The sequence below is a fragment of the Pelophylax lessonae genome (assembly GCF_965119305.1).
Source record: "Pelophylax lessonae genome assembly, chromosome: 11".
Taxonomy (NCBI): Eukaryota; Metazoa; Chordata; class Amphibia; order Anura; family Ranidae; genus Pelophylax; species Pelophylax lessonae.
Genome location: NC_138778.1, coordinates 1,964,000 through 1,982,495, shown reverse-complemented (window position 1 = coordinate 1,982,495; position 18,496 = coordinate 1,964,000). Strand labels below are relative to the sequence as shown.

At 49.7% G+C, this 18,496-nt stretch overlaps 1 protein-coding gene across 1 annotated transcript in view; it reads left to right on the top strand.

The window, feature by feature from the left end:
- The window catches only part of OGFOD3 (2-oxoglutarate and iron dependent oxygenase domain containing 3), a gene marked incomplete at its 5' end in the record, with an annotated part of 140,384 nt that extends 125,745 nt beyond the window's left edge, over positions 1-14,639 (top strand). The window contains one exon of the mRNA XM_082271483.1: positions 14,338-14,639. Within this exon, the coding sequence (XP_082127609.1) occupies positions 14,338-14,385 (48 nt within the window). The 3' untranslated portion in view covers positions 14,386-14,639. The remainder of the gene's footprint in view (positions 1-14,337) is intronic.
- Positions 14,640-18,496: the final 3,857 nt, after the last annotated feature.

The following is an 18,496-nucleotide window of genomic DNA, read 5'->3' as shown; positions in this document are numbered from 1 at the left end:
CTTAAAGGATCTACTACTGACCGCTTGTTTCCAGATATCACAGCATACATTGAGAGGTCTAGTGGAGTCCATGCCTCAATGGGTCAGGGCTGTTTTGGCAGCAAGGGGGACCTACGGTATTCAATATTAGGTGGGTGGTCATAAAGTTATGGCTGATCTGTGTATCAGACATAGGTGTGCGCAGCCTATTGCATCCCAAAGCTCAGACACAGAGCAACAAAGGCAGTGTCTAGGGGTGTACACATCACGGCCATGGGGGGGTTTCTTCCCACGTTCCAGAGACATCCTCGTATGTTAGTTGGCTTCTATCTAACCTGGACCTTAGTATGTGTGTGCATGCAAGATGTGTGCCTGTAATACATGAGACACAATTTCATATAAAAGTATTGGGACGCCGGCCTTTACACACACATGAACTTTAATGACCCCCCAGTCTTAGTCCGTAGGGTTCAATATTGGGTTGGCTCCACCCTTTGCAACTATAACAGCTTCAACTCTTCTGGGAAGGCCGTCCACAAGGTTTAGGAGTGTCTATGGGAATGTTTCACCATTCTTCCAGAAGCGCATTGGTGAGGTCAGGCACTGATGTTGGACAAGAAGACCTGGCTCACAGTTCCTGCTCTAATTCATCCCAAAGGTGTTCTATTGGGTCAGGCAAGTCAGGTTCCTCCACCCCAAACTTGCTCCTCCATGTCTTTATGGACCTTGCTTTGTACACTGGTGCGCAGTCATGTTGGAACAGGAAGGGGGCATCCCCAAACTCCTCCCACAAAGTTGGGAGCATGAAATTGTCCAAAATGTCTTGGTATGCTGACGCCTTAAGAGTTCCCTTCACTGGAACTAAGGGGCCAAACCCAACCCCTGAAAAACAACCCCACACCATAATCCCCCCTCCCCCACACCATAATCCCTCCTCCAACAAATGATTGGACCAGTTCACAAAGCAAGGTCACAGAAAATCACACTATGGAGTCCTACAATTTTAGTGCACTTTACCTAATTAGCCCTCCACTAACCAACATACCAAAAATATTCAAAAAACATAATGGATATGGGCTCTAATCCCACAATGGTGTTATGGAGCCTGTATCCATTTTGGTTTTTTAATATTTTTGGCACAAAGCAAGGTCCATAAAGGCATAGATGAGTGAGTTTGAGGTGGAGGAATTTGACTGGCCTGCACAGAGTCCTGACCTCAGCCAGCCCGATAGAACACCTTGAATTAGAGGGGAGACTTGTGAGTAGTTATATTTTATTTTATCTTAAATAAACTTATGTTGTATAATGCACTAGGCCAGTGGGCCCTCTGTTTTTATCTATTTTCTGCATCGTCCACATCAATAACTGACTTCACAAATGTGCTTCTGGAAGAATGGTGAAACATTCCCATAGACACTCCTAAACCTTGTGGACGGCCTTCCCAGAAGAGTTGAAGCTGTTATAGCTGCAAAGGGTGGAGCCAACTCAATATTGAACCCTACGGACTAAGACTGGGATGTCATTAAAGTTCATGTGTGTGTAAAGGCCGGCGTCCCAATACTTTTGGTAATATAGTGTGTATATATATATATATATATATATTATTATTATACAGGATTTATATAGCGCCAACAGTTTGCGCAGTGCTTTACAATATGAGGGAAGACAGTACAGTTACAATACAATTCAATACAGGAGGAAGTAGAGGGCCCTGCTCGTTAGAGCTTACAATCTAGAAGAATATATATATATATATTAGCAGAGGCCCTAGAGAATAAAATGGTAGGTTTTGAGAATTATTATGTTACACAGTATTTGCGCAGTGGTTTTTCAAACCCGTTTTGAACACAAATTCAATCAGAAAAAGGAACGGAGTGGGGGAAAGCCGCTTTCCCTTGGGGCACCCGTGCATGCTCACTCCAGAGTCCCGCTGCTGCATCCATTGACATAGCCCCGCCCCCGTGTCACCAGATTGAGTTGACAGCAGCAGTAGCCAATCGCTCCCACTGCTATCAATCTGTCCAATGAAGAGAGAGACAGCAGCGGATTCCCATAGACACTCCTAAACCTTGTGGACAGCCTTCCCAGAAGAGTTGAAGCTGTTATAGCTGCAAAGGGCGGAGCCAACTCAATATTGAGCCCTACGGACTAATGCCTCGTACACACACAACGATTATCGGCCGACCGATCGGCCGTCTTTTGTCCAGTGTTGTTGTGTTGGTTGAAATGTACCTAGACTGCATACGAATTTTCTCAGCCAACAAAAACCAACTTCAGAAGTGATGTCATGTGATGGTTTACTTTCCCTGTGTTTTTTCTTCTCTGAGCATGCCCAGTCTTGCTCATCAGATTTTTGTCTGCCAAAATCTGTACTGACTGACGGAAAACCGGCCGTTCTGTTGACGGCCAACAAAAATTTTATAGCATGCACACCAGATTTTGTTCGGCCGAAAAGTCGGAGTCGGTTGTCGGAAGCATCATACTAACAAGCCGACAATCGGTCGATCGGACGTTGTCCAAAAATTTACGGCCAACAATCGTTGCGTGTGTACGAGGCATAAGACTGGGATGTCATTAAAGTTCATGTGTGTGTAAAGGCAGGCGTCCCAATACTTTTGGTGATATAATGTATAACTGGATGGCCTATAACAGTATTTGGTTTCCTATAAGCAGCAGGAACACGGCGTGTGAATGAATGGCTTTGATGAAAATATGGAGGAAATGATTTTGCCGTCTGATCCACGCACACAGACGTATAAACAATAAAGATAAACGGTTTTCACGTTTCATGCTTATTATGGAGCCTTTTGTTTTTCCTAATCCGTTTAGCAGATCTGTGGAGGAGGGGAATGACAGCTTGGAAGGAAATCAAGCTTTAAAACTCTCGATGATGTTGTTGTTATTCAGGTGGCACGTCGGGAAGTGAATGAGAGATCGGTCTCCCTCCTGCGCTGCCATACGGCAGGAAAATTCCTTTTGTTTTATATCTCTCTCCTGTAGGGCACAAGAAGCTGCGCCGTTTTCCTGAGCAGCAGCTGAACGCTCCGGGTATAAGTGATCGGGAGAGAGGCATCAAAGAGAGGCAGGACGCAAACGGCGAGAGATTGCTCCAGCCTGAGCGAGAAGGTGAAAGCGCCTTCCCTGCACTCCTCCTCTGATCTGCGCTCCTCTCTCATTCTTCTGAACGAATTTCATGGAAGAACCATGGAGTGTAAATGTAGGCGCTGCGTTTATGTTCAAGGAGTGTAAAACTTTTATTTCTTTATTAGAGTGGCTGTAAAGCCTAAACTTTTTTTATTTCACCTCAACCACGCGCATCTTCTGTGCACAGCACCAGAGAGTGTGCATCTTCTGTGCACGGAAGATGCACGCTCTCTGGTGCTGTGTTCAGAAGATGTGTGCTCTCTGGTGCTGTGCACGGAAGATGCATGCTCTCTAGTGCTGTGCACGGAAGATGCACGCTCTCTGGTGCTGTGCACAGACGATGCACGCTCTCTGGTGCTGTGCACGGAAGATACAAGCTCTCTGGTGCTGTGCTCAGAAGATGCACGCTCTCTGGTGCTGTGTTCAGAAGATGCACGCTCTCTGGTGCTGTGCATGGAAGATGCACGCTCTCTGAAGCTGTGTTTAGAAGATGCACGCTCTCTGAAGCTGTGTTCAGAAGATGTGTGCTCTCTGGTGCTGTGCACAGAAGATGCACGCTCTCTGGTGATGTGCACGGAAGATGCATGCTCTCTGGTGCTGTGCACGGAAGATGCACGCTCTCTGGTGCTGCGCACGGAAGATGCACCCTGTCTGGTGCTGTGCACGGAAGATGCACGCTCTCTGGTGCTGCGCTCAGAAGATGCACGCTCTCTTGTACTGTGCCCGGAAGATGCATGCTCTCTGGTGCTGTGCCCGGAAGATGCATGCTCTCTGGTGCTGTGCACGGAAGATGCACGCTCTCTGGTGCTGTGCATGGAAGATGCACCCTGTCTGGTGCTGTGCTCAGAAGATGCACGCTCTCTGGTGCTGTGCATGGAAGATGAAGGCTCTCTGGTGCTGTGCACATAAGATGCACGCTCTCTGGTGCTGTGCACATAAGATGCACGCTCTCTGGTGCTGTGCATGGAAGATGCACGCTCTCTGGTGCTGTGTTCGGAAGATGCACGCTCTCTGTTGCTGTGCACAGAAGATGCACGCTCTCTGGTGCTGTGCTCGGAAGATGCACACTCTCTGGTGCTGTGTTCAGAAGATGTGTGCTCTCTGGTGCTGTGCACGGAAGATGCACGCTCTCTGGTGCTGTGCACGTAAGATGCACGCTCTCTGGTGCTGTGCACAGAAGATGCACGCTCTCTGGTGCTGTGCTCGGAAGATGCACACTCTCTGGTGCTGTGTTCAGTAGATGTGTGCTCTCTGGTGCTGTGCACGGAAGATGCATGCTCTCTAGTGCTGTGCACGGAAGATGCACGCTCTCTGGTGCTGTGCACGGAAGATGCATGCTCTCTAGTGCTGTACACGGAAGATGCATGCTCTCTGGTGCTGTGCACGGAAGATACACGCTCTCTAGTGCTGTGCACGGAAGATGCACGCTCTCTGGTGCTGTGCACGGAAGATGCACGCTCTCTGGTGCTGTGCACGGAAGATGCATGCTCTCTGGTGCTGTGCACGGAAGACACACGCTCTCTAGTGCTGTGCACGGAAGATGCACGCTCTCTGGTGCTGTGCACGGAAGATGCACGCTCTCTGGTGCTGTGCACGGAAGATGCACACTCTCTGGTGCTGTGCATGGAAGATGCACGCTCTCTGGTGCTGTGCACGGACGATGCACGCTCTCTGGTGCTGTGCACGGAAGATGCACGCTCTCTGGTGCTGCGCACGGAAGATGCACGCTCTCTGGTGCTGTGCACGGAAGATGCACACTCTCTGGTGCTGTGCATGGAAGATGCACGCTCTCTGGTGCTGTGCACGGACGATGCACGCTCTCTGGTGCTGTGCACGGAAGATGCACGCTCTCTGGTGCTGTGTTCAGAAGATGCACGCTCTCTGGTGCTGTGCACAGAAGATGCACGCTCTCTGGTGCTGTGTTCAGAAGATGCAAAAATGTCTGCCCTGGGAGCTGTGGGAGTACTGAAGTGACATAGAAGTGAGGTCAGGAATGGGACAGGTCATTGTTGGTGCAATAAGAGAAGAAACAATGTAATAAAGTCAGGAGGACATTAGATTTCAAAGAAGATCCAACACAAAGAGCAGCCACAGAGCATGGGCACTTTAATGGGCAAAGCAATCGGGAAAGTGACTTCATTAAAAGTACTAAAAGCCAGTTCCCACATAAGCGGTATAAGTAGCGCGTGCACCCAGAGACATGCTGTGGAATGTCATGACAGCCTTGGACAGGTAAGATTCTGACAACTACAGAGAGAAAACCGGAAGGAAGAACAAAGTGTTGAGTGACTTTTCCCACCTTTATCTCATCGTCTTTAGCAGGAAAACCGATCTGCCTGCCACCATAATTCACCTTACAGAGTACAAATCAGGTACACATTCCAATATTAAGTCAAAGTGTGCGCTGACTGAAGGAACATCATTTCTCCATGCTCATACTCTTCTATTCCTCCATTATACTCGCTGTTCATACTCTTCTATTATTCTCGCTGTTCACGCTCTGCCAGTCATCAAAGAAAATAGACAGTGAATAATATTCACCCATTTGCTCCTGCAGAGATCATTGCAGCAAATACGCTGGAACTTTCCTCCATCATGACTCCACATTCCAATGCAGACTTGTGATCATCCATAAGAAAACTTTATTGCCATATAAGACATTTATGTTTGCAGAGACGCAGGGCAGCCCTTAATGTTGTTTAAGATGGGCGGAAGGTTCACCATGACTTGTTCATGAACTCATTAAAGTGATTGTAAATTCTCATTTCTCTTACGTCCTCCGACAGTCGCCGCCTCCTCTAAGTCATCACTATTGGGTATTGTCCACCTATCCGTAGGAATAGCTAGGCATATAGACTTAGTCAAAAGACAAAAGGCATTAGCATATACACACCCACGGGGGCTGTCCCATCTGGTCAATACCCCCCTGCATCACCACCCAACTCAGTTTTAGTCTGCCTAGCATCAGGAATAGTTCAGGCTCCCTTGTGCTGGGGCTTCAGTCTCAGCCTTCCTAAATCTTTTATTTGATTTTCTTTTCAATGTCAGGTTTTTTTCTCTCACTTTACTAGCTGTTTATTTTGTCAGCTTTAGTGTTAGTTTATTCTTCGGATGAAGATGGATCATGCGGTGCTGGGATTCGGACTGGCCGCCCTGGTTCTCCAGGGCACAGAGGGTCAGATGGACCCCCAGCCCGCCATCGAGCGTTCAGCTATGGTTCGCCCTGGCATTAAGAACGACCCATCCCTGTTCGCTGCAGGGATGCAGCCGTGAGGTGGCTACCTCACAGGACTCGTCTGCGCTGCTGCAGCGTAATGTCCCTGGCTCACGGCACTCCCTGTCAGATGAGGACAGAGGTTTATCCGTGCATAGAGGCTCCCCCACGCCATCGGGTACAGGTAAGTACTTTTCTGTGTGGGGCCTCTGTTTGGGGTGGCAGTCTGTGTTGCTGTGTGTCCCCATGTCTGTGCCTGTGTGACTCCCTGTGCGATCCCTGCGGGGTTCGCTGTGTGCAGATCTGTATGTTTCCCGGGGGTCCCTGTCCCTGTGTCACCTTAGGTGCATGTTTGGGGGTACAGACTTGTGTGTTGTGCGGCGACTGCTGCGGGGGAAAAATCGCGCGGTCCGCCATGTTTTTACTGTGCACACGTATATAGCCCCTCTGGGGTGAGTACAGCTCATTTTGGCGCCATCCGCCGCCATTTTGTGGGCGGTGAAACGATCGGTTCGGCCGCATGTCGGAGGCCATCTTGGCGAAGCCTTCTATGCATCCCTATGGGGCAGCCATTTTCCCTGGGGTCTGGCTTATGGCCAGCCCCCTCCAGCAGCATTTCCTTTTCCTCTCAGACAGCACAGACACAGGTAGCAACGATCTGCGGGCTCTGCAGTTTATCTCTCTCAGTCTTCTTCTGCATGCTGCTTCTGGCTCAGTTTTCTCCTTTTTGGGGTCTTCATAGCTGTGACAGTAGCGGTGGGCTGCACACTCCGCAGCACTATTTAAGGGGACAGTACACTACTTTTTTTGCACTGTAGTTTTTTCATTATCTTGAGCCATGGATTCTCAGGAACGCAAGTTTCCTCCAGCTTTAGTGGGGGGCCCCAGTTCTCCTGTGGCCCCGCTGCGACCTGATCTGGCTGCTGTAGTTGCGACTTTAGTGGCAAATATGGAAATGCTGATGTCTGAACGGGCTGCGAGAAAACGGCCAAGGCTGTCTCTCTCTTCTGATTCAGATGGGGATATGGCTGCTGCTGCCGCTGCAAGTGTGCCCTTTTCAGGGTCCCGCTCATCCTTAGACCCCCCGGGGTCTGAGGGGGAGGCTGAGGTGGAGGGTGTTGATCCATCCTCCCCAGGGTCACCCGAAGAACGGGCGACCATGGATGAGTTGATTGTTTCTGTTAAGGAAACCTTACATTTAGAGGATGAGCCCTGTCCTCCGGGCGTTGTGTCCTCATTTGGGACGCACAGGACCCGCAAGTCTGCGCAGGTTTTTCCCTGCCCAGCGGAATTCCATTACACTGTTAATGAAATGTGGCGCACGTTAAAAAACGTCCATTCCTGGTACCTAGTCGGTTCAAATTGCTTTATCCTTTTGCGCCGGCTACGGAATCACGATGGTGTGTGCCTCCACAGGTGGATCACACTGTGGCCGTGCTGAACAAGGCTACCTTGGTTCCTACTGAGGATACCCCGGTTTTCCGGGATCCCACGGACCGGTGGTTGGAGTCTCTAGCCCGCCATTCCTATACGATGGCGGGTTCGTTGCTCAAGCCCGTTTTCGCGTCTGTTATGGTGGCTCAGGCGGTGGCTGATTGGATTAAGGTGCTTAGAAGCAACCTAGTGTCCGATGACGTGCCGCCTGCACGACTGGAAATGGTGGACCAGATCCATCAAGGAGTCATGTATCTGTGTGATGCAGCCCTTAATGAGGCCCCCTTGGTGGCTCGCCTCTCGAGTGTCGCGGTACTTAATCGGTGACTGATATGGCTGAAGAGCTGGTCGGCCGACCAGTCCTCGCGGAAAACTGTTGCTGATTTTCCCTATGCTGGCTCTCGCCTTTTTGGCGAGGCGTTGGATACCTTGGTGAAAGGCGTCACGGGGGGTAAGAGCACCATGCTACCACAGAACACGAAGAACAAGTCTTTCCGTGGCAAGCGGGGTTCTGCGCCTAAATCAAGTCAGGGGCCCTTTCGTGCCTTTCGGAACCAATCCAAGGGCAAGCCCTTCAAGGCCCAGGGCAACCAGAAGAAACCCTGGGCGGGTAAGCAGAAGAGAGGACAAGCTCCGGACTTTGCAGGAAGAAATCCGGTCTCTCAGGGACAATCCGTCCTCGTCACTCAGGGCCTGCATGCGGGGCCTGGGTTTGATGGTGTCGGCCTTCGAGGCGATTCCCTTTGCCCAGTTCCACACACAGGCTCTCCAGACGGAGATCCTGGCCAGTTGGGACAGACTTCCTCAGTCCTTGGATCTGGAGGTCTCCTTGAGTCGCCGGACCAGATTGGCTCTTCTGTGGTGGATCCAGTCCCCGTCGGTGGCGGAAGGCAAGTCCTTCCGCCCGTTGGTGTGGACAGTGGTTACCACGGATGCCAGCCTGTCGGGCTGGGGTGGAGTCCTGGGCACCCTGTCTGCCCAGGGCACTTAGTCGGAGGAGGAATCCTCCCTCCCGATAAATGTGCTGGAACTACGAGCGATAAAACTCTGTCTCTTCCAGTGGTCGGACCGTCTCCAGGGCCTGCCTGTTCGCGTACAGACGGACAATGCTACCGCGGTGGCTTACATCAACCACCAGGGGGGCACCAGGAGTGCTCGAGCAGCCCGGGAGGTGACCGACATCCTGTCTTGGGCCGAGACTCATGTCCCGGTGATTTCGGCAGTTCACATTCCGGGTGTGGAGAATTGGCAGGCAGATTATCTGAGCCGCCAGACCCTGGACCAGGGGGAATGGTCCCTACACCCGGAGGTCTTTCAGATGCTGTTTGCGAGGTGGGGATCCCCAGACGTGGATCTGTACGCATCCCAGCTAAACCGAAAGGTGGAAAGGTTCGTGGCAGGAACGCGCGACCCCTTGGCGGACGCCTCGGATGCGTTGGTGGCCCCTTGGCATCAGTATCGTCTGATATACGCCTTTCCTCTGATTCAGTTACTATCCCGGTTCCTTCGCAGATTGGTCTCGGAACCACACATGGTGATTCTGGTGGCGCCGGACTGGCCTCGCCGGTCTTGGTACGCCGACGTTGCTCACCTGGCAGTGGCGCCTCCGTGGCGTCTGCCTCTGCAGGAAGATCTCCTGTCTCAGGGTCCGATCTTCCATCCTGCTTTACAGTCGCTGGCTTTAACGGCCTGGCTGTTGAGACCCAGGTCTTGAGGGACAAGGGTCTATCTTCTGAGGTTATCCCTACCCTGATCAAGGCTAGGAAATCTTCCTCTGGTAAGATCTATTACCGTACCTGGAAAGCCTACTTCACCTGGTGTGAGTACAGGGGGTTTTCCCCTCGTTCTTACTCGGTGTCGAGAATCTTGGCTTTCCTCCAGTCTGGGGTGGATCAGCGCCTGGCGCTGGCCACTATAAAGGGCCAGGTGTCAGCACTGGCGGTCCTTTTCCAACGCCCTGTGGCGTCTCATTCCTTGGCGCGCACGTTCATTCAAGGTGTGCGACATTTGGCTCCTCCTAGGAAGGAGCCTTTACTTCCATGGGACTTGAACTTGGTCCTGTCCGCTTTGCAGCGTGCTCCTTTTGAAAATATCAGGGAGATATCGTTGCCTCTGCTGTCGAAAAAGGTTACTTTTCTTGTGGCGATCACTTCGGCTCGCAGAGTGTCGGAGCTGGCGGCGTTGTCTTGCCGCTCCCCTTACTTGATAATTCACAAGGATAAGGTGGTGTTGAGAACACCCCCGTCCTTTCTTCCCAAGGTGATCACTGAGTTCCACCTTAATGAGGAAATTGTCCTGCCTTCGCTTTGTACAAAGCCTAAGCATCCTAAGGAGATTGCTTTGCATTCCTTGGATGTTGTCAGGACGATCAAGGTTTACCTGAAGTCTACGGAATCCTTTACGGAAGGCGGACTCTCTTTTTGTCCTTCCTGAGGGACCTCGGAAGGGCATGGCTGCATCGGCAGCAACTATTGCCAAGTGGATCAGACAGACCATTGAGCAGGCCTATGCCTTGAAGGAACAAGTTCCGCCCTTCCCTGTTAAGGCGCACTCTACCAGGTCTTTGAGTACTTCCTGGGCCTGTTGGCATCGGGCTTCGGTGGCCCAGGTGTGCAAGGCGGCGACTTGGTCGTCGGTGCACACTTTTTCCAAGTTCTACAAAGTAGCACGTCTTCCGCAGCATGTCTTCCACAGCGCGTCTTCCACAGGGCGTCTTCCACGGCACATCTTCCACAGTACGTCTTCCACAGCACATCTTCCACGGTACATCTTCCGCAGCACATCTTCTGCAGCACATCTTCCGCAACACGTCTTCCGCAGCACGTCTTCCACAACACATCTTCCACAGCACGTCTTCCACAGTACATCTTCCACAGGGCGTCTTCCATGGCACATCTTCCACAGTACATCTTCCGCAGCACATCTTCTGCAGCACATCTTCTGCAGCACGTCTTCCACAACACATCTTCCACAGCACGTCTTCCACAGTAAGTCTTCCACAGCACAATCTTCCGCAGCACATCTTCCGCAGCGCGTCTTCCACAGTACATCTTCCACAGGGCGTCTTCCACAGCACGTCTTCCACAGTACGTCTTCCACAGCACAATCTTCCGCAGCACATCTTCCGCAGCGCGTCTTCCACAGTGCGTCTTCCACAGTGCGTCTTCCACAGCGCGTCTTCCACAGCACATCTTCCACAGCACATCTTCCACAGCACATCTTCCACAGCACATCTTCCACAGCACGTCTTCCACAGCACATCTTCCACAGTACATCTTCCACAGTACATCTTCCACAGCACGTCTTCCACAGCACGTCTTCCACAGCACGTCTTCCACAGTACGTCTTCCGCAGCACATCTTCCGCAGCGCGTCTTCTGCATCGCATCTTCTGCATCGCCTCTTCCGCATCGCGTCTTCTGCATCGCCTCTTCCGCATCGCGTCTTCCGCAGCGCATCTTCCGCAGCGCATCTTGCACAGCGCGTCTTCCACAGCACGTCTTCCACAGCACATCTTCCACAGCACATCTTCCACAGCACATCTTCCACAGCACATCTTCCACAGCACATCTTCCACAGTACATCTTCCACAGCACATCTTCCACAGTACATCTTCCGCAGCACATCTTCCACAGCACATCTTCCACAGCACGTCTTGCACAGCACGTCTTGCACAGCACATCTTCCACAGTACGTCTTCCACAGCACATCTTCCACAGTACAAGTCCTCTTTAGTAGAAGTGGTTGACAATTGAAGCCTGTATGTTCTCTTGTAGCGGTTTCATTTTAGCTGATGACATTAAAGATGATCAGAGCGGAGATTCCCAGTCTGGCGGTGATTGCTCAGCAGGGGATTGAAGACATTTGAAGGAGAACGGGAATGCGGAATTGTGTGACTGTAAATTATTATTATTACAGTGACTCTAAATGTATAATTGTTTTCATCCCATCGCATATCCTGTAACAGCCTGCGGAACCGCAATGTTCAGAGGACTATCGCATTGTCGTATAATTAGAAATTATCAAATTGTTTCTGAACAGACTCCGTCATGTAATTATTTTCTATTATCCGCTGTATAGTGCCCTGCGAATAATCCTCTATGGATAAAATATCCCAAGCCCCAGGGGAGGCTCAGCTGGTTGCCTCCAGTCTCCCAGGGGTTAATTCCAGAGCTTTGTCAGCTGCGCGGCAAGAATTTACCGAAATACCCGCAAATTGGATTAATTATTTTCATCTTGTGTTGTAGTGCTATAGCTTTCTCTCAAGGCTTTCGTTGTTCTCTGGGGGGAGGGTGCCATGGGACTCGGTAGATCGGAGTGGATGGGAAGCAACGCCAGCACAAGAGTGAGCCTCCGAATCCTGCTAACAACGCAAATCCAGGAAAAAACAACTATATACAGATAAAATATATATATGGGAACTATTTTACCTGCCGAAGGATTTGTAATTCTGTCCATCCAGTCCTTAGATTTACACTACTCTGGATGGGCAAGGAACCTGATTCTGCTGCAGGTCAGTAACACACAAAGGTTTTGTCCCTTCCCATGCCTGTGACTGAACAATTAAAGGAGAAGCAGTAGACCTGCCAGGCTTGTCCACCTTACCAACCGCTCATCGTCTGCCAATCCCTACACTGGCTCCTCCCCTCTCTGCCAATCCCTACACTGGCTCCTCCCCTCTCTGCCAATCCCTACACTGGCTCCCGATTGCCCAGCGAATTAAATTCAAAATACTAACCACAACATACAAAGCCATTCACAACTCTGCCCTGAGCTACATCACCAAACTTGTCTCCAAATATCACCCAAACCGTCCTCTCCGCTCCTCTCAAGACCTCCTACTCTCAAGCTCCCTTGTCTCCTCCTCCCATGCTCGTCACCAGGATTTCTTCAGGGCCTCTCCCATCCTCTGGAACTCTCTACCCCAACCTGTACGGCTATCTCCTACTCTAACTGCTTTCAGGCGATCCCTGAAAACTCATCTCTTCGGGGAAGCCTATCACACCGCCAACTAACTAATCTTCCATCAGCTCATTCCCTACTGTTACAACCTGTTGTAACACCTGCCCCACCCCATTAGATTGTAAGCTCTTCTGAGCAGGGCCCTCTTAATTCTCTTGTATTTTATTGTATTGTAACTGTATTGTCTCCCTTTTATTTTGTAAAGCGCTGCGTAAACTGCTGGCGCTATATAAATCCTGAATAGTTGTAGTAGACTGATGAACTCGTCACTCCTTTCACCTCATATCAGAATTGGCTTCTTATGCTCAGGCTTGAGCCATTGAGCTCTGTGAACAACAGCCTGGAAAATGAGATCCTGAGAGCTCATTGGGTGCATAGAAATTACAAAATATATGTTGCCAAAGTACAGTATGTATACAGTGCAGAGATCAGGGGTGTGCTACGTGCAGAGTTCGGGAGTGTGCTATGTATACAGTGCAGAGTTCGGGAGTGTGCTACGTATACAGTGCAGAGGTCAGGGGTGTGCTACGTGCAGAGTTTGGGAGTGTGCTACGTATACAGTGCAGAGTTGAGGGGTGTGCTACGTATACAGTGCAGAGTTGAGGGGTGTGCTACGTATACAGTGCAGAGTTCAGGGGTGTGCTACGTATACAGTGCTGGGTTCAGGGGTGTGCTACGTATACAGTGCAGAGTTCAGGGGGTGTGCTACGTATACAGTGCAGAGTTTGGGAGTGTGCTACGTATACAGTGCAGAGTTCAGGGGTGTGCTACGTATACGGTGCAGAGTTCAGGGGTGTGCTACGTATACAGTGCAGGGTTCAGGGGTGCACTACGTATACGGTGCAGAGTTCAGGGGTGTGCTACGTATACGGTGCAGAGTTCAGGGGTGTGCTACGTATACAGTGCAGGGTTCAGGGGTGTGCTACGTATACAGTGCAGAGTTCAGGGGTGTGCTACGTATACAGTGCAGAGTTCAGGGGTGTGCTACGTATACGGTGCAGAGTTCAGGGGTGTGCTACGTATACAGTGCAGGGTTCAGGGGTGCACTACGTATATGGTGCAGAGTTCAGGGGTGTGCTACGTATACGGTGCAGAGTTCAGGGGTGTGCTACGTATACAGTGCAGAGTTCAGGGGTGCGCTACGTATACAGTGCAGAGTTCAGGGGTGTGCTACGTATACAGTGCAGGGTTCAGGGGTGCGCTACGTATACAGTGCAGAGTTCAGCTTTCTTCCATAGCTGCTTAGCTCTGCATCCCCCATCCACATCTGACTTTTACTCCTCTTCTTCTCTAGTACCTCCCCATACACTGTAGGTGGCTTCGCCTCTCTCACTTACACGGAGATCATCCAGTGGGGGTATCAGCATCCGCACTGCACTCCAGGCACCAGCATCTCCTTTGTCCCCATTCTGCACTTGGAAACCACAGGAAGCCGGACCTCTGTGTTTACAAGTGACAGTGAAGAGCAGGGAGCAGAGGGCCTGAGCCAAAGGTGGTGGAGCTGAGTTCACCAAGTTCCAGCTGAAAAAAAGCCCTGGACATAAGAAATAATATTTTTTCTTTGACTGTTCCCATTATACTAATGTCCTCTCATTTTTCTTCCAGGCCGCCTGTCTTTCTTCACGTCTGGATCAGAAAATCTACACCGTGTAGAGAAAGTGAGTTGGGGGACTCGATACGCCATAACCATCTCCTTCACCTGCAACCCAGAGCACGGCATTGTGGACCCCACCTGGACGTAGCGTTTGGTCTTCAAGTTTTAGGCGGACGTGACGGACCCCTCCCTATACTGCCTAATAATCTGGAAGAACATCATGGATTTTGATTGGACATAATGCGAAAACATAGAATTGGCCAGCTATGCAAACTCATACAGAATTGGACAACTATGCAAAGTCATAGAAGTGACTTGGGGTATTTAAGGGCAGACAAGCTAAAATCCACATAAAAAATCAGAGAACATCCTAAAAATATTATTTTTTTTAATATTGCCCATGTGGCTTGATGGATTCGTCCTGCCCCTAGGGTGACATGAATTCTTTCTGGATGTAACTTTGCCTTTCCAAAACAGCTAGAAGATGATCCATGTTCATTATTTTAGGAGCTTGCTTGCAGTTCAGGGGATTACTCCAATTACAGAACTACAGCCATTGGTGTAAGCATGTTATGAGCCAGGCCCTTCCTGTCATGTGACATAAAACCTGACACTGAAATTCTGTATAGACCTTAATGGCTGTGGTTCAACATATGGAGTAATCTAATGATCTTCATCTACATCAGGGGTGGGGAACCTTTTTTCTGCCGAGGGCCATTTGGGTATTTTTAAAATCCTTCGGGGATCGTACAAAATTATCAACCTAAAAATTAGCCTGTTATATTTGGTCAAACATTTAATTAACTCACCCCTAATGTGATGGCTGCAACTGCTTCTATTTGGTGAGGTGTGTGATGTTAGCTGGTATTGATGATGTTGCTACTGGCAACTGGTTTTCCAGGTTTGCCCCCCTCAATGCAATGTGACTAGTGCCCCTATCAATGCAGAGTGATTAGTGCCCCAATCAATGCAGAGTTATTAGTGCCCCCATCAATGCAGAGTGATTAGTGCCCCTATCAATGAAGAGTAATTAGTGCCCCCATCAATGCAGAGTGATTAGCCCCCCCCCCTTAATGCAGAGTGATTAGTGCCCCTATCAATGCAGAATGATTAGTGCCCCCATCAATGCAGAGTGATTAGCCCCCCCCTTAATGCAGAGTGATTAGTGCCCCTATCAATGCAGAATGATTAGTGCCCCCATCAATGCAGAGTGATTAGTGCCCCAATCAATGCAGTGTTATTAGTGCCCCTATCAATGCAGAGTGATTAGTGCCCCCATCAATGCAGAGCGCATGGGGATTAGAGTGCCTCCTGATTACACACAGAGCAGGGTTCTTCTACTTACCCTGCGTGGGTGTTCTCATACGAAGTCACGCCTCCTGGACCGACTCCTATGATAGACGTCACCACTGTGCTCTCTATCGTAGGTAGGAGGCGTGACTTTGTATGACAGCGGCCGCGCCGGGTAAGCAGAGTAACCCGCTCTGTGTGTAATCAGGAGGCGCTTCCCCTCCGGTGGCAGCCCAATGACAGGGCTGGATCAGATGGCTTCGGGGGCTGCATACGGCCTGCGGGCCGTAGGTTCCCCACCCCTGATCTACATAAACAATTTCCCATATTGATGTGATCTGGTGAGTGCATATTGTGACATAAAAGAATGCCTTCTACTTGGGCATATACCCAAAATACCATTGTGAATACCTGGCCTTCACACCTACTGTATATGAAATTGTTGGACATCCCTTTTCAAAACCATGGCCATTAGTATGAATTTGCCCCATTGAGGCTACAACTGCCTCAACTTTTCTGGGAAGACTTTTCAAAGATTTTGGAGGGTGTCTAGGACAATTTGTGCCCAATAAATCAAAAGAACCTTTGTGAGGTCAGGTTGGATGAGAAGACCTGGATCATTCCAAAGATGTTCAGTAGGGTTGAGGTCAGGGCTCTTTGAAGGCCGTTCTGTGGAGTTCCTGCACAGCAAACTGTTTAAATGATGTATTTATGGGCACGGAGGTACAGACATTCTGGAACAAAACAGGACCTTCCCCAAACTGGAAGCACCCAATTGTCAGTATGTCTCCCTTCGCTGTATCAGTAACAGTATACTTCACTGGAAATTCTTCAGCTCTATAATTTGAAGGGTTGTCTTCATACTTTTGCCATGTAGTGAGGGGGCGTGGCTTTTGAAATTATCCCAGAAACATGCGATCCTATATAGCCGGATCACATAGCCTCTGTGATCATTGCAGGCAGAAGGACGGATGGCTGTGTTTACATCAGCCGACCGTCCTTCTCTCTCAGTGGGGAGCGATTGAGAGTGTCAGGCGGCAATTGGAGCCGCCTGACACACGCGCCAGCTTCCCCCCTGATGATCGGGGGCGGAAGCTCGCCCCATAGCTCCTCCCAGGCAAGTGACGTATCGATACATGACTTTGCCTGGGAGAGCCACTCTGCCAACTTTTATATAAAGTAAGCGGTCTGCAAGTGGTTAAAGGCAGATTTATTTTTTTAAATAACAATAATGTCATACTTAGCTGCTCTGTGTAATGGTTTTGCACAGAGCAGCCTCGATCCTCCTCTTCTCGGGTCCCCTGTCAGCGCTCCTTTCCCCTCCCTCTTCTTGATTGCCCCCAGAGCAAGCAGCTTGCGATGAAGGCACCTGCGGGCTCGCTCCTGAGCCGCTGTTCTGTGTGCCCATTCACACATTGAGGGAGACGACGGCCCCGCCTCCTCTATCTCCTCATTGGCTCACTGGCTGTAACTGCTACTGTCTCAGTCAATGAGGAGGAACCTGGAAGAGCTGCTACTCTCGTGCACATCACTGGATCGGGATCAGGCTCAGGTAAATATTAGGCTTCATGTACACATAGCCTACTTTGACCACCGGCCACAGGAAAATGAAAAACACCACGTCAAAACGTTCAAAAACGTCCTATCCTGAACGCAATTCTTTCATGTTCAGGAGAGGGAGGTTGAAGCTCCCCTAACTGCAGCAGCTCCCAAACTCTGGTAAAGGCCTATGTGTAATTGGACACTAGGAATTGGCTCAGGCGTGTTCGGGATCACACCTGTCCGATCCCGCTAGAAAGAAAACACTGCACACGGCTAATCACAGGCATTCATGGTCCGCAGCTGCAGAGATCGGGAAATGTCTCACTGCCTGTGATTAGCCGTGTGCAGTGTCGGCTTCCTGGCGGGATCGGGTAGGTGGGATCCCAAACACACCCAAGCTCGTCTCTATTGGAGACATAGGCTTTTATGCAGATGAGTTTAGGAGCTTTGGCAAAAAAAACACCAAAAGCTCCTAAACTCAAGTAGTGTACATGAAGCCTTAGGGGGGACTGCTGCAGCTTCATGCATAAAGATAAAACACCTTGAGCCTTTACAAACACTTTAATAGGGCTTTTCATTTAAACCAGACATTCTCCCACTAGTTAGTTTAGAGGTTCCTTGACCTGTGGGTGATTGTCCCCCCATTTGATGGTGTCTGCTTAGTTCCAGGACCAATGCCACTTGGCAAAGCCAGTATTATGACACCAGTTATCTTTTTAGCTGTCCGTCGGGGTGGCATTGTGACCAACACTTTGAGGATTGCATTCTTTCTTTTGGGCACCAATGTAAAATATATTTTTGCCATTTACCTATAATAAAAAGCGTTGATTAAGGGTTCCCTGAGACCTTAAAATTATCTTAGGGGTTCCACTGGGGTAAAAAAAAGTTGAGAGTCTGATTCAGGCACTCAGCTGTGAAGGCCATTGTTTCATAGAGCTTGGCTCTATCTCCACCAGTCTGCAAAGATATGAAGAAAATCTAAGACTCCTCCCATCCTCATAACATGAAAAATATCCGACTGCATGTGGAAGTCAAACATTGGATCCAGTGGACATCCCAGTTCTGAAATGAATAGTGAATGTTGGAATGTAAACCAGATTGAGGCCTATGTGTAATTCTGAAGTTGAAGTTCTTCAGAAGTTGAGCCAAGACTTCTCAGATGGGGAGAAGTGATATTCGCCTAAAAACTAAGGACATCATTAAGTTTCAATTATAGTTATACTGATTAAGACATCTAATTCCAGTAATCAGGTGTGCTTTGATTAAAATTATAATTACAATTCTGCTGGGGAGACTATCAAGTCATATGGAGGCGTTATCCTAGAGAACATTCTATAC